This window comes from Borostomias antarcticus (genome assembly GCF_949987555.1).
Source record: "Borostomias antarcticus genome assembly, chromosome: 23".
NCBI classification, from domain to species: domain Eukaryota; kingdom Metazoa; phylum Chordata; class Actinopteri; order Stomiiformes; family Stomiidae; genus Borostomias; species Borostomias antarcticus.
The window spans coordinates 17264809-17280496 of NC_140256.1; the positions used below are offsets into that span (position 1 = coordinate 17264809).

The window sequence follows — 15688 nt, forward strand, 5'->3', positions numbered from 1 at the left end:
AGTGATGTTTTTCTCTATGTAAAATGTTTCATTTATTGGTTTATTAATCGGGGTCTGTAGGCAGGGCTACAAATTGGGGGGGCTGTAGAATCCTATTTTATACTAAGACCTTAAAGCTCCACTATGTGGTTTTGATCTTAAAATATCAGTTTCAAAGTCGATCTATTGGTGTGCTGGATTATTATAGCGAGAACAGCACCTCTTCTATTCACAGAGGGGTCCGGCGGCCTGTATTTGCACTATGGAACCTTTGACCGCGAGCCGCATGAACGTTCTGCTTTACCTTTAGCTCTCCTCTTTGAATTTGCCTGCAGAATCCGTTTTCCTCGGCTTGTCAGTTGTCAACAAATGCACGTGAGAGGTTTTAACCGGCGTCTCTCAGCGTTTTACGACAATGGTACTGCGGTTGTAATGGCTCTAGTGGCCTTTAGGGGCCGCTAAAGTGCACAAAACTGGACTGCTACATAATAGGGCTTTAACCTAACTAACTAGTCTAAACCTAAATCTAATCTAAAAGGCGCTAGCTACCACCAACACCACCAGGTGGCCCCATATGACTTTCACAATTAGAGTGGACAATAATTAAAGGAGTAGTAAAGGGAAAATGCATGTTTAGCCCTGTTTTTAAGGTTACTTATGATCATATACAATGGTTCAGATCAAAACGTTGACAAAACTAGCACTTTTGAGAAAGTCTGATAATTGCTCTACCACCGTTTTGGTCATACAATGGATGTGGGTGGGCACCTTGAAAAATCTTTCAAAAACATGTTAAACTCTCGATTTCAAAGACAAGAAACTCACCGTGTCCGTTGGTGTTCTGACATCAAATTCGCCGCAAAGTATGAATCCTGTAGGGTTTTATTGATCATTTTATGAAATCCATTGACTTGTATTGAAGCGACCGTTGTAGATGTGTAGATCAATCTGCAGAGGGGATTCAGGAAGCAGAACTACTTACGGTAGCTATTGTTATTGTTTATGTTGCTAGGCTACCTAGTTTGCGAAAGTTTACACATGTATGTCCTGCGACTAAATAGTTCTATGCTAAATATTTAAAAAAGCCTTTCCAGATGAACTAGAATCTTACTTTATGGCGAATTATATGTCAGAACGCCAACTAACACCTCGTGAGTTTTTTGTCTTTGAAATTGAGAGTTTAACATGTTTTTTGAATGATTTTTCACGGTGCCCACCCACATCCATTGTATGACCAAAACGGTGGTAGAGCAATTATCAGACTTTCTTAAAAGTGCTAGTTTTGTCAACGTTTTGATCTGAACCATTGTATATGACCATAAGTAACCTTAAAACAGGGCTAAACATGCATTTTCCCTTTACTACTCCTTTAACTAAGGGGGCTGGAAACAATAATAATGAACTTTAATACTAATAAATGATAAACATAAACATAACATGCACAATAACAACACATAAACAATAATCCCTAATCTAAAATGGCCTATGTCTAAATCATATCTAATTGGGGTACCAGTTGGAGCTCTTGTAGGGGAAAGCTGTGGGGGAAGTTTGAATTCCAGGGATGATCAAGTGGTGAATGATGGCTCTATGCATGTGGTCTGGGTGGAAGATGGTGATCTGACGTCCTCTTCTTGGGCAAAGACGGTGTTGCCTGCTCCCTGATGAACAGTGAGCCCGCGAGACGATCCCCAATGCCTGTCTCTCCAACGCTGGGGTCCAAGTCCATTGTCTGCATGTTGAGGCACGCGCGTGTCAGCTCTGTAAACACATAATCAAATCCACGTTGGCTATTGGCTATGTTCAAATCACTCCAGAGTCCAGACTTCCTTCTATGCTCTTAACTCACTCCAAATTTATCTTACTGTGAACAACTAACGACTAGCTGTCAGGCTGTATATGAGTTAGCCTAACTGTATATGAGCCAGAGTTAGCCTAACTGTATATGAGCCAGAGTTAGCCTAACTGTATATGAGCCAGAGTTAGCCTAACTGTATATGAGCCAGAGTTAGCCTAACTGTATATGAGCCAGAGTTAGCCTAAGGGCTCGTTTTCATCTTCTGCTGCCCTGCATGACAGATATTTAAAATGCAACCTATAGATGTTGATTTTGTATTGTGAATGATGATCTATGTATTGTTTTTCTCTAAATTGTCTTTGAGCATCTTGAAAAGTGCTATATAAATAAAATGTATTATTAATATTATTATTATTATTATTATTATCATCATCATCATCCTGACAGCATGGTAATAAAATGCTCTGACACACACAAAAAAAGTTAAATGAAAAATCTGTGATTGTATGGCCTACCTGCCTAACTGCTTGGCAAGTGTCATTTGTTTTCCCCCAGTTTGGAGGAGTGACTTTGAAGGGACGGGTGGGATTTCCTCGGTTGCATTTTTCAAAATCTAGTTTACGCTTTCTGGTTTCTCCAAAATCTCCTACCTACCGTGAAGCAAATACATAAATGGGGAACATCTTTTTCAGGTTCCCATTATGTGCTATAGAGCTGGGGAACATATGACCCTGGGAACATATAGGAACATCTTTTTCAGATTCATTATGCACTATGTACAGCTGGGACCCTCTAAACATAGGAATGAGCTCATAAATCAGATACTGATAGTAAACGTCAGTGAAGTGAAGGGAAGTCAGCAGGGGGGTTGATGTGAGGTGACAACTGTAGTAGGCTAGGCCTGCTCTAAACTACACTAAAGTGTCAAGGGTTGGGTGTATACCCATATGGTCAAATAATATATGTCCATATATTGTATATGTATGTACATATGGGTATAAATCATATCCTAGTAAATATTTTAGAATATATCAACATTGATGTGACATATATTTAAGAATTTAAATCAAGCCTATATCCCCATATATGAATGAACACAGTTAATTTAAATAATAATTTAGCACCTCACCATGCAGGATTTGACCGGACTGAATTAAGAGGTTACCTCTGGTCATCTCCAGCTGCTCTTTTAGACTTCCCTCCTGAAATAGTTCAGTGGAATTAGTTGAACAGAACAAGAAGCAATACAAATAGCATTCGGTCACAAAATTGCAAATTGCAATGTTAATTGGTATTAACCCTCAGCCTGGAAGGGAAGGCCTTCCGCTCCAAAGGCCATGGGTGAGTTCAATCTGAAAACGGTGTGCACCATTTAGCTACGGTTTCCAGGTTCAACGACAAGTTTTCTCAAAACGGCGTTAAACAATGTGCAATGGGCTTTGAGGTAAGTTTTCTCTAGTTTGGTGGGTGTGTCAGAGGTGTTACCCAATGCAACACCTTTTCCAGTTCAATAAACATTTTGCAACATTTTGTCAGGGCTGAACTCACCCCAGCTTATAGTTCACTGCCGGTAGGTGTGACACCACCACCGACCCAAATTACTTTTACTTTACTTTTACTTTTTCATAGGCCGTGGCAGCCCCTCCCATTGCAAGGTGGTCAAGCCCTCAGGGAGGGCCAGCGGAAAGTCTGTCCCGCATTTGAGGGCATGACTTTGAAGATGCCCTTCAGTGCTGCACAATCAGACCCAGCCCTTCTGCTGCTTCAGACCGCAAGATCCCTCATTTCCTAATTGAATTCCTCAAGTGCATTCTGAACTTGAAATCTGCATTTTTCCATGATGCTCCTTATACTTGGAATCCCGTACAACAGACTCTAAAGCTTGAGGTCCTTCCTTCAGTTATGGAGTTTAAGTCCATAGCTCTAGACCTATGTACTTCAACCTGTAACTGTTTTTAATAATACTAATAATTATTATTATTATTATTGTACATTGATTTTTTATTTTTGTATTTGATTTGTGGCTCTGTGTAAACTCGTCATAAAAGGAAACCTCAGTGCTTCACGAGTACAAATAAAGGATAAAAAATAGTGTATATTAAATCATTACATATTGCGGTGGTTATTACAAAATGTGTGAGTTGGACTTTTTTTTAAAATTAAAATGTAATATGGTACATTGAATATCAATTTCTTATTCAAGTATATGTCATGGCCTATATGAATATATAAAAAACAACAACAAAAAAAGAGGCCTTTTTTTCTCTCCATATGGAGTCCCTTTGATGTTGACAACTGGGTTAAGACAACAGAGTTAGAGTTGGTTAGCGTTGGCCTTCCATGATGAGTGATGCTGCTGTCAATCAGGATTCCTCATTGCAAGAAGCTAGTATGGCTTGGCTTGGCTGAACTCTGATCAATGGAACCTGCTATAGTAGCCCTGCCTCAACCCTACTGTACGCAATACAATACACCCTCTTTATAGAAGTGTGGAACGCATGAGTGCACGGTGCTGTGATAGTTGGCCGAGCATCACACACAGTAAACTATTCACATTTGAACATTGTCATAAAATGCACTAAAAGAAACAGGAGGACGCGATAGGTACTTATTCATGTGTTTATTTAATAATGCATGCCGGACATGATCCTATTCACATTGAAGAATACAGATTTGTATTTGCATCCAAATACTCACTACTGTGAATCAGTTTATAATCTCTCTCTTTCTCTCGTTCCTTTTACAGAGTTACTTTCTGTACAATCTCAGTGGAAGAACTGCATGCATGAAAGGACACTAGATAGAGTGAGACGTCAGGAAGATAAGTCCCCTCAATTTAAAACTACAATATCAGCATTATTGCAGAAAAAAAAAACATGTGCTCGGACTCCTCTTTAGCATACGAGTAACATTACTCACCGACAGATTGAGGGGACATAAAAATGTCATTGGCATTATAACCGTAGTCTATGATTCACAAAACTGTATGCTACAGTATAGGAAAATATTTAAAAAATACTGTACATTGGGTTTTTGTTGGATCGCATTGGCACACCGCTCAGTAGGCTATCATGCTACTGTCGTCTTGGTTTGAGGGTCCTCACATGCACACACACGCGCACACACACACACACACACACACACACACACACACACACACACACACACACACACAGACAGACAGACTCACCCACACACACACACACGGACCTCCCTTTGATTTGATATAGTCATATCTTGTACAACAGCCACGGCAACATATACAAAACATGTACAGGGCATTTACAGGAGTTAAGAAGTGCTAAGTGGACATGTTCATCATCTCAGTGAAAAGACCACTGAGCTCACTCACATAGAGTAGACCGGACCACCCAAACCAACACCTACTGTAGTGACCAAAGCCAAACGGAAACTCCTACCATATACCTAAACTTCCTCAGTGAGACCATGGCTACATCTAGATAGATAGATAGATACATCTGAAGGGAATGGACAAGACTAAGAATAATAACCTGTCCAATCCTTTAAGATCCACAGGAGTGTGAATGTAGCAGGCCGTATGAGAGGCTCATGTGTTCCTCCAATGGGAAGGGGGATAGCCCATCGTGAGGCTCAGCTCCACCCACAAAGCTACAGTCCTACCATGGCCCCACTCTCCTCACACTCGGTCATTATTAAAGTGTATAGTTGGTTTGCTTATCTTGAACTTTGACCCCTGTGTCTACAAAAGGGTCAGGGCTGGTTGGGTGCCAAGGAACACCATTAGAGTGAGAGGTCATGAAAACACGTCTCATTTCCCCAGTAAAAACACAGAAAATATAGATTTAAGTTCCCATGAGAATTTGGGTTGAATGCATAAAGCACAGTGATTTAGTGGAAGCGTTCTACTAAAGAGAGACTCATTTCATTATCATTTCCCTCACTCTCTCTCTCTTTTTGGTGTGCAGGTCGTACCGTAGAACTTCCTACTGAGAACGGCCCAGGCCTGTAGGAACCCTGAAACGCCCCTCCGACATGGAGAACGCAAATCCAACATTCAGATCAAGAGTAAAGACACACAGAGCAGTCAGCAAGATAACAACATGGCCCAGCCACCAGGGCCTGAACACCAGGGCCTGAACATGGCCCAGACACCAGGGCCTGAACACCAGGGCCTGAACATGGCCCAGATCCAGGGACTGAACACCAGGGCCTGAACATGGCCCAGCCACCAGGGCCTGAACACCAGGGCCTGAACATGGCCCAGCCACCAGGGACTGAACACCAGGGACTGAACACCAGGGACTGAACACCAGGGCCTGAACATGGCCCAGCCACCAGGGCCTGAACATGGCCCAGACACCAGGGCCTGAACATGGCCCAGCCACCAGGGACTGAACACCAGGGCCTGAACATGGCCCAGATCCAGGGCCTGAACATGGCCCAGACACCAGGGACTGAACATGGCCCAGATCCAGGGCCTGAGTGACTGCACCACCCCCCCCTTCTCTAGTGTCTTGCGCAATATGTTTTTAAAAGCATGAAATCAACGTGTTCTCTCCAATGTATGATTGACAGCTGTAATACTGGAGATATGAGCTGCATCCAACCCACTGAGTGAAAAGATACAATGACCATGACTAGATGATTCCTTTGACCTTTGACCTTAAAGGAAATCATCTCTGATCTGTGCATCGATATATAGAAATAAAAATAAGTCCATTTTATGTTGATTTCTAAGTATTTGTCCACATAACAACTGGGGTTGTCACCCCTTGCCAACAAGGCACCATCAGTTTGGTATAATGTTTGCAGCTGTATTGCCGTGATAATAAAATTACTTTATGCCATTTGGTGAAAAATATATAATGATAGCAATTAATGAAATACATCAAATATGATTTAGATGTACAATATAGTAATTCATGTATAATACATCCAGTAAATAATATAATACATCAGCATTTAGTGCTTATAGGTATCACCTTTTATTGATTTTAAAATCTTGTAATAATTCAAAATTAGACAAAATATCACTGAGAAGATTTAAAAATGGATTTAGTATTTCAAACAGGCAATCACTTCTTCATAGAAAGCAATATGACAATAAATATAATAATCAATCAAAATAAGTACAATATAATCAATGAAGTTTAGCAAATATAAAACACAAACATGAAAATAACTAGTTGGAGGATCTGTAATGTAAATGTCACTCGTCTCTTTTCTCTGGTTGCTAAATTCTTTCAGCAGGATTTCCCATTCCTGTACAAACTTTTCAACTGTAATAAATAAAAGAGATTAAAAACACTGATCGTCTGTCACCTTCTGATCTCAACCTAAAGAAGCTTTTCTTAAAATGCATTGTTCAGAAAGATGACTAAATCTGACTAAATGCATACTTTCTCAACGACTATTTTCAAGTCAAAAATATGGGAAACAGCTCTTTCCTTTGAAATTGAATTGTTTACCATTCCCTTTTACTATTGAAATGTACATGATTGTTAATGGTTTACAGTCAGTCCCTGAAACCGTGCTCAGCTGTATTAGTGTTTCACTTTCTATGGAATAAAAATGTACAGAAAACCATGAATGAATCAAAAGGACGGATCCAATGATAGTCACAGGCTAGTGTCACAGCCGTGGAACACAATGCCTCTGCCTGCAGACATAGTGGAAGAGGGGCACTGCTACCAGTCATGTTTGATGCTTGTTTGGTAAAATAATAATAATAAAAAGACACCCCCTGATGCATCTAATTTCAATATTTTGATACATGGGAAGACTCCCTAAATATAATATAATATAATAAATAGACACACAGCTCCCTCTAGTGGCTAGTTTTGAGACTGAAGTAGGTCAAGGATAGATGGTGTGTGTGTGTGTGTGTGTGTGTGTGTGTGTGTGTGTGTGTGTGTGTGTGTGTGTGCACTCACGCTGCTATTTAATGACTCCTTTAGACAAAATTTGGCCATCATTTAAAAGTAGCAGTGTCCAAGACCAATGCTACACTGGGACAGAATAAGGTTCAGAGAACTGTTCTGATTTCAACCTGCTGCTCTGTGTTTTGTCTCTACCGTCTGGGCTCCATCATGTCCAGCTACAGTCACCATCGCTAACTGCTACTCTTCTGATGACTGTGGTGGGAGAAACGCAAGCATCTGTGAGGAACATACAGTGGTGTGGGCAGTTTAAGGGGTAAGGAGGTAGTAAGGGCAACCCGATTGACGTCAATCTCTTTACCTCTCAACTGAGGCGACTAGATGACTATCAGATTTAAAGGCTCAGGACCATCGTTTCTAGTTGGATTGATGTGTTATGTTGTGATGCAGCACAGTGACAACATGTTGAATTGACAAAATGGAACGGAAGACAGCACACAAAACGTCCATCACCGAACACCTAGTTAGTGTAAGCTACAGGAGGAGGTGAAACTAACTTAGATTCATAGCTCTTTAGACTGACCCCGTCCTTGTAACCTTTAACCTCCCACCCGACCCTATCATCCTGCAGAACGACAGAGTGCCCACCCCCCTCCTCATTGTCACGTGTAGTTGTGTCTGCTGTCGAAGCTGCGGAACGCGGAGGGCGTGGCCAGCTTCCTCATGGAGAGGCTGTCCGTCTTGGGGGCCTCTGGCCGGGCCCCGGACTTGCTCCTGAGGAAGGGGTTCCTGGCCCCCCCCAGCCCCCGGCCCCCGCCGCCGCCCCCCCTCTCCATGCGCTCGCTCACCGACAGGCTCTTCCTGTGGTGCGGGGGCGCCAGCGACGGGTGGGAGTCGTCCGACGAGCAGCTGTTGGCCCGCTCCAGCCTGGAGAGGGGGGAGAAGCGGGGGGCGCTCCCGCTGGGGCCCCCGCCCAGGCTGTCCATGCGGAGGGGCTCGGGGGCGGGGCGGAGTTCCTCCGGATCCTCCGGGTCCGACTCCGTGTGGCTGAGCTCCGCCTCCCGCTCCGGGTGGGAGGCGATCATGTCCGGCGGCTTGTCGAAGGGGAAGGAGGAGGAGCCGCCCGGCGAGTTGGAGCGCTCGGCGGCGGGCGTGTACGGCGTGGAGACGCAGCGCGTGTCGATGCAGTCGGTGATGCTGGTGTACTCCGCCGCCTTGACCTGGACGCCCACGCACAGGCCGCTGTAGCAGCTGCGCGGCGTGAACATCATGCTGTGCGACTTGACCAGCGGCGGCTCGTCCAGGAAGCCCGTCCCGGCCGTGGAGAGGTAGCGGGTGCTCTTGGAGCGCTCCATCGGGCCCGCCGACGCCGGCGGGGATGGGTCCGGGTCCCAGAGCGGCAGGGCGCTGTCCGGGAGCAGGTGACCGGAGCACATCGACAGGTCTGCCGCCGCGCTGTCCTCGAACATGCCGCCGCCCTCCGAGTGCCTCTCGCCCAGCCCGCTGCCGTAGTCCCTCCCTCCCGACAGCACCGCCTCCATGATCTCCGAGTGGAGGGAGGGGTCTCGCTGGAGGGGCGGGGCCATCCTGAGCGGGTCCAGGAAGGACTCGCTCGGCCCCGCCTCTTCGGAAGCGGACACGTAGATATCGATGCAGGAGGAGGGGCGGTGCTGCTGGGAGACCGACAGCGTCGCCAGGGGGAGGGGCCTAGAGTCCTTGGAGGTGGCTCCCGAAACCACCGACTGCGAGCTATTGGCTCGGTGCAGGCTGAGGGAGCGCTCCTTAAAGAAGCCGTCGGCCCTGTCGGCGCCGCGAGCCCCGCCCACATAGAAGGAGTGGCTGCGCGTGCGAGTGGCCATGCTGGTGGGGGAGGGAGGGGACATGGAGCCCTCGGCCCCTCCCTCCAGTGTGTCCTGCAGTCGGTAGGCGTTGCCCTCGGTGCTGTTGAAGCTGCTCTGTCGCAGGATGTACGCCGCGTCCTGGCACTCCCCGTGCCGCAGGATGTAGGCGGAGTCCGTGCAGTCGGAGGAGGTGCGGGACCGCGCCTTGTTCACCTCGCCCCGCTCCACGCCCGTCACGCGCTCCAGGGCCACGGCGATCCGCCCGATCAGCTCCTCCATCTGGGCCAGGCGGATGTCCACGGTCTGCAGGGAGGCCTTCATGAAGTGCTCCCTCTCATTGACCTCCTCCAGACGCATAGCCATGTTCTCCACCCTGAGAGAGAGAGAGAGAGAGAGAAGAGGGGGGGGGGTAGAGAAAGAGGGAGGGAGAGAAAGAGAGAGGGAGCAAGAGAGAGAGAGAAAGAGGGAGAGAGAGAGTGATGGAGAGGCAAAGAGCAGAATGCAGGAGCCAGAGAGGAACTGCCTTGTCCGACCACGTCGGCGACACTAAATTGTTTTTTCATGAAGCTCTGGGGTGGTTGTGAGTGTTGTGTGTGTGTGTGTGTGTGTGTGTGTGTGTGTGTGTGTGTGTGTGTGTTCCGACCTCTCCGAGGTGACCCGGATCCTCTCGTCGTTGGAGGAGTTGAAGCGGTCGTCCTTCTCTCTGAAGTACTCCTCGATGCACTGCTCCTCAAAGTCATGCACCTTCTTCAGCTCGTCCTCCGTGATGAAGAGCTCTGTGGACGAGGAGGGGCGAGATTCGAGTCGCGTTGACGCTGACACACAGTAGTTTGCCACAATTACAGAATGTACGGTCTCTGTTTATCTGGGTGTCGTTGTATTTTCTGCTGCCCTGACATTAATTCCCTCGGTGGATTGCTGGCGCCTGCCAAGGCCGTAATTACAAACAGGGATAATAAAGTTGCACAGATTTGAACCGAGGTGCCACCGCCACTGACTCAGGCCGTAGTCTCTCTCGTCGTCGTCGTGTTTCCGCCAGCGACAGCACAGGTGCTTGAGGACCATGGTCATGTGACTGAAGATGATGAGGGGCGGGGGCAGGACGGGCCGCTCGTGGAAGGTCATGATCAGCTGGTAGCGCTGGAACTTCCACACCTGGTTGGAGATGGACTTCACCTCGAAGAAGGTGTTGCTGCGACGACAGACGTGAGAGGGACGTCAGACAAACCAGGTAGCCTGGCGAACTAGACTCACCACACGCCCAAATACCCCAGAGCCAAAGTGGTGGAGAAAGACAGGATTTCCTGCAGAACAGAGAGCTATAGAACATGACTCCTCTACGCTATCTGCATTTGCAGTTTGTCATGGTTCTCCAAACAAACATAGGGATTGGATTCGCTCTACTGCATTTCACAGATTGAGAAACACAACATTAGGGGACATTAGCATACAAATGACTGTCACTTGGAAACATAACACAACACCTTATGAAAGTAAATGGCTGTCAAAGACCCCAATAGAAGTGGAATAGCGAATGTGAAAGCAGCTGTTTGCTGCCGGGCTCGTGAATCTGCCACAGAAAAGTGCACACATAATAAATCACCAACAGTGGGAAAGGCTTGTATGACACAGTGAAGGAAGTGAAGGAATCTCAGTGGAACAGACAGGAAGTGTGTTAAGGACAGCGACGGGTCCAGTGATACGTACTTGAAGACGGCTATGAGCAGGTTGACCAGCAGGATGTTGGCCACCAGCAGGTAGCAGGCCATGATGGCGGGCACGATCCAGGCGCCGGTCTTACAGGGGGGCAGGGTCACCACGACCCCGTCGTCGGCCGTGATGTTCATGCCGCACGGAGCTACGCACGGAAACGTCCACAACAACAAAAACACAGAGGGTTTCGCATGAATCAAACAGGGGAAGAGGTACGTTACCCGAAGGGCCAAATAAACACAGACTACGGCGACACACGTGCAACAAACTGTAACCAAGACATGCAAGTAGTCGAACAACGAAGGGGAAAGCTGACTAAAAACCCAAAAAGACATCACATACTGTACAAGCAAACGTTCAGGCAGACAGGAAGCAGGAGAGGGATGAACGAAGACACACTACCAGACAAACAACAGACAAATAGTCCAAGGGTAATGCAAACACTGGGCATCACTGCAGGGGGGAGGATAGGCAGGTGAGCTCTAGAAATGGAAAGGCCAGCATGTGCTGAAATGTGTAGGCTATCTCTAAATATATTCCAGAATATATTCATTGTAACTTGCTTTGCCAATATATTTAAACATGTTTCAATATGTTTAAATGATATTGTCACATGGGTCTGCACCATAGCCTAACTGAGTAATGATTTGACTACATATCCATTCATAATGTATTTAGCATACATCATACGTTTTTTCCATCCGTGATGGTTCAGTTGCTGGGACTTAGAATGGGGCCACTCGGCATGGTCCTGTGCTTTGGAGGCTCGTTGGTTTGTTTACCTCTAGAAATAATTTTATTCACACTCTCTTGGATTTTGATTGATCACACAGTGCAGCCCAAAGACAGAGAACTGAAGTCATTTTCTCTTTCGCAAATTGTACGCTCAAAGAAATTGGGATAAAAGAAAAAACTCTGACAACTGAACCACGAGAAAAAACTGATTGCAGATGATGAAAGGAGACTGATGTCTATATGTATGGGTATGTGTTTGCGTGTGTGTGTGTGTGTGTGTGTGTGTGTGTCTGTGATGACTTTATTGTTGAGCTTATGTGCTGCACGTGTGCTAATCGGGGCATACATGGGTTTGAGCGTGTGTGTGTCTGTATTTGTGTGTACCCACATGTGTGTGTGTGTGTGTGTGTGTGCATGTACAGTATATGAGTGTGTCTGTGCTGATTTCATTGTTGAGCTTATGTACTGCACGTGTGCTAACCGGGGCATACATGCATTTGAGTGTGTGTGTGTGTGTGCGTTTGTGTGTGTGTGTGTGTGATTGGTTCTTTTCATGTTTGTTGCCGTGTGGTTGAGTGAGCGCATCAGTGCTTTGTTGCGAGTGCTTAGATGACAGTGGGGATGTTGCTGTGATGATAAGCAGCGTGGGTGTGCAGCCCAGCAGGCCGGGGACGGCGGTGATAACCTGAGGGACAGACTGACGTCACCTGGCACGCTCACTTTTCCAAAACAAGGTCAAACAAATCCAAAGGAACATCAGTCCATAAGGAACATCGTCTCCTTTGATGTTTGTTTTATTTATGAAAACTAAAATAACAGAAACCAATAGAAAGCAAAGGGAAGAGTGCCGCTGCCGTTCAAACACACGGACCTGTCAGTGTGTCGGGCCCAGCGTGATGAAGTTGCCCTTAATGGCTGAACTCGGGTCAGTTTCATGTCTCCCCCCCCCCCCGCATTAAGTTTGAGACTGGGACCTTGGAGGAAGGCAAGCTGATCTGAGATCAGGTCCTAAGGGCTGCTTCACCCCAGAGCGTGGGATTGCTGCATGCGCCATTGTCTCTAGCAGTCCCTGGTGGCAGGTGTGGGTATGGCATGGTGGTGAGGCTGAGATGGTGTAGGTAGGGTGTGTGGAGTGGTGTGGGGGGGGGGGGGGTGAGGTAGTGTCTATATTTGTAGATTTACTGGCATTCTGATTGAACAAGGCAATGTGGGATGGACCGTTATTACGCCAGGTTCCGTGAGAGCGAAAGTAATTTTCGTGCGGCCAGCGTTTCAGCCTGTGCTGTAGCTTCCTACTATGCATATCTGAAACACAGAACCACAGCATTATTTCAGATCTCTTCTCTTTGGGCCACTCCTTTCATTCGGTGCATGCATGCACACCCACACACACACACACACACACACGCACACACACACGCACGCACGCACACACACACACACACGCACGCACGCGCGCCCACGCACGCACACACACACACACACGCACGCACGCACGCACGCACACACGCACACACACACACACACACGCACACACACACACACAGGCGCACAGAGAGACACACATTCACCCAAACAAACACATGATACGTACCCATACACACTCAAGCATACAGAATCACGCACTCAAAAGACTATCAGGTCGGATTCAAGAGAGATGCAACTCAGTGAGAAAGCGTAATACTGTACCTTATCTGAGTCAATAATGACTATAGGCAAAGTTGCCAGCTGTCAGAGTGGTCCCATTCATGCCCAGCAATATCCTCCCCTCGGGGATCAATTTACACTTTATTGAACTGATGTGAATGGAGCTACTGTAGTCTAGATGGAGGTGGTCCTCTGCTGGGCTGCTTACGGTCAATCTGGTCAGCAAACACCTCTCCATAGATCATCCAGTAGGGCATGAAGAAGATGTTCCTGGCCAGCATCCAGGACGGGTCCTCGTTGGGGTTGAGGATGGCCTGGCGCGCCACGCCGAAACTCATCAACACCACCAGCATGATGATCACAAAGTACATCATGTCTATCATCTGAGAGATGGAGGGAGGAGGGAGGAGGAGAGGAGGGAGGGAGGAGCAAGGAGGAGAGGAGGGAGGAGCAAGGAGGAGAGGAGGGAGGGGCAAGGAGGAGAGGAGGGAGGGAGCGTTAGATGACTGGACTGTTGTTCAACATCAATAGAAGCAAATGGGGAAACTGCCTTTACAATGTCCGTCATTTTATTTCTATTACACCATTCATACAAATCAATGTAGCACAAAGTGTTTTACATAAAAAGAGATGGATAAAAACATAAATCATGTGAACACAGTGAGATTTAAAGGAAACAATAAAAGTAAAAGAATTACTAATTAAAAGATAATGTAAAATAGAATAAAAAATATAAAAACAGAGAATACAAAGAGCATATTAACGCAAATAAAGCTACATGGTAAAAGCAATATTAGGTTTGTTTTAAGATCTTGCTTAAAAGTGACCATGGTCTTAGACATTCCCAGGTATTTTACAGTGTATCCTCCCTGGATAAAACCAGTTGACTCGACACATACGCTTGGACTGCGTGTTCAATGTTCACTGAATAAAGGTGTTTCCTCAGCCAACTTGACGAACGGTAAAATCTCCATTCTGCATCACCATCTCTTTCTAGCAGACCTCAGCCAGTCTATGGCACTGAACCGCGCCTCATGATGAACGTACAGTGTGACGAACATCTGTCTGTGTTTTGTGTGAGTTTGTGCTTTGGACCCAGACATGCAGGGCTGAGACACAGACAGCCTTGAGCCTATGATCCCCCCTCTTCAGTTCTCTCTCTGTTTTCACTCACTCACTTTATCTCTCTCTCTCTCTCTCTTTCTCTCTCTCCCTCGCTCTCTCGCTGATCGTTCAGGACCACAGACAGAGAAATGCTGGAGGCGATCCAGGAGTTTACTTGGACAGAGTAACCTCGTTACGCCCCAGTCACACACACACAGCCTGTACCCCGGAGGAGCTGGCGCGTCTCTTCAATCTCAACACTAGATGACCCTATCGCTTTCATTAGGTCCTTTAAAATAGGCAAGAGAGACTGAGAATGAGAGAGAGATTCAGAGGGAGAGATTGTGGGAATCCACACCAGGGAGACAGATGGGGTGAGTCAGCGGGGGAGGGAGAGATACTGCAGAGAAAGAGTATGTGTCAAACAGAGAGAGAGAGAGAGATAGAGAGAGAGAGAGAGTGTGTATGTGCACATTCCCGCACACAGACATACACCAGTGTTTGCCATGTCTCTTCTATGATGTTTTTAGCCCTTTTTGAAAATGTAATTGAATGTTATTTATTGCTCTATAAAAGTTCCTAGCCGTTGGAGGAACATACTCCAGGAGCTTGCTCGATCGTCTCGTTGTGTGTGTGAGAGAGAGTGAGAGTGTGTGTGTGTGAGTGAGAGAGCGAGAGAGAGAGTGACAGAGAGTGTGTGTATGTGACAGCGCGCGAGAGAGAGAGAGAGTGTGTGTATGTGTGTGAGAGAGAGCAAGAGAGAGAGAGAGAGTGTGTGTGTGTGTGTGTGTGTGTGTGTGTGTGTGAGAGAGAGCGAGCAAGAGAGAGAGAGAGAGAGAGAGAGAGTGTGTGTGTGTGTGTGTGTGAGAGAGTGAGAGTGTGTGTGTGTGAGAGAGAGCAAGAGAGAGAGAGAGAGAGAGTGTGTGTGTGTGTGTGTGTGTGTGTGTGTGTGTGTGTGTGTGAGAGAGAGCGAGAGAGAGAGTGACAGAGTGACAGTGTGTTAGACAGTC

The 15688-nt window shown here is 46.6% G+C and overlaps 1 protein-coding gene across 11 annotated transcripts in view; it reads right to left on the reverse strand.

Moving 5' to 3' along the window:
- Positions 1 to 8300: 8300 nt before the first annotated feature.
- Positions 8301 to 15688, reverse strand: part of trpm3 (transient receptor potential cation channel, subfamily M, member 3) — a gene marked incomplete at both ends in the record, with an annotated part of 160975 nt that continues 153587 nt past the window's right edge. For 6 of the 11 annotated variants that reach the window (XM_084457247.1, XM_084457243.1, XM_084457242.1 and 3 more), the window contains 5 exons: positions 8301 to 9852; positions 10123 to 10255; positions 10478 to 10671; positions 11187 to 11337; positions 13783 to 13957. In XM_084457247.1, the coding sequence (XP_084313373.1) occupies positions 8301 to 9852; positions 10123 to 10255; positions 10478 to 10671; positions 11187 to 11337; positions 13783 to 13957 (2205 nt within the window). Of the gene's footprint in view, positions 9853 to 10122; positions 10256 to 10477; positions 10672 to 11186; positions 11338 to 13109; positions 13233 to 13782; positions 13958 to 15688 lie in introns of all 11 variants that reach the window. The other 5 variants (XM_084457244.1, XM_084457241.1, XM_084457246.1 and 2 more) reach the window with 2 other exon arrangements.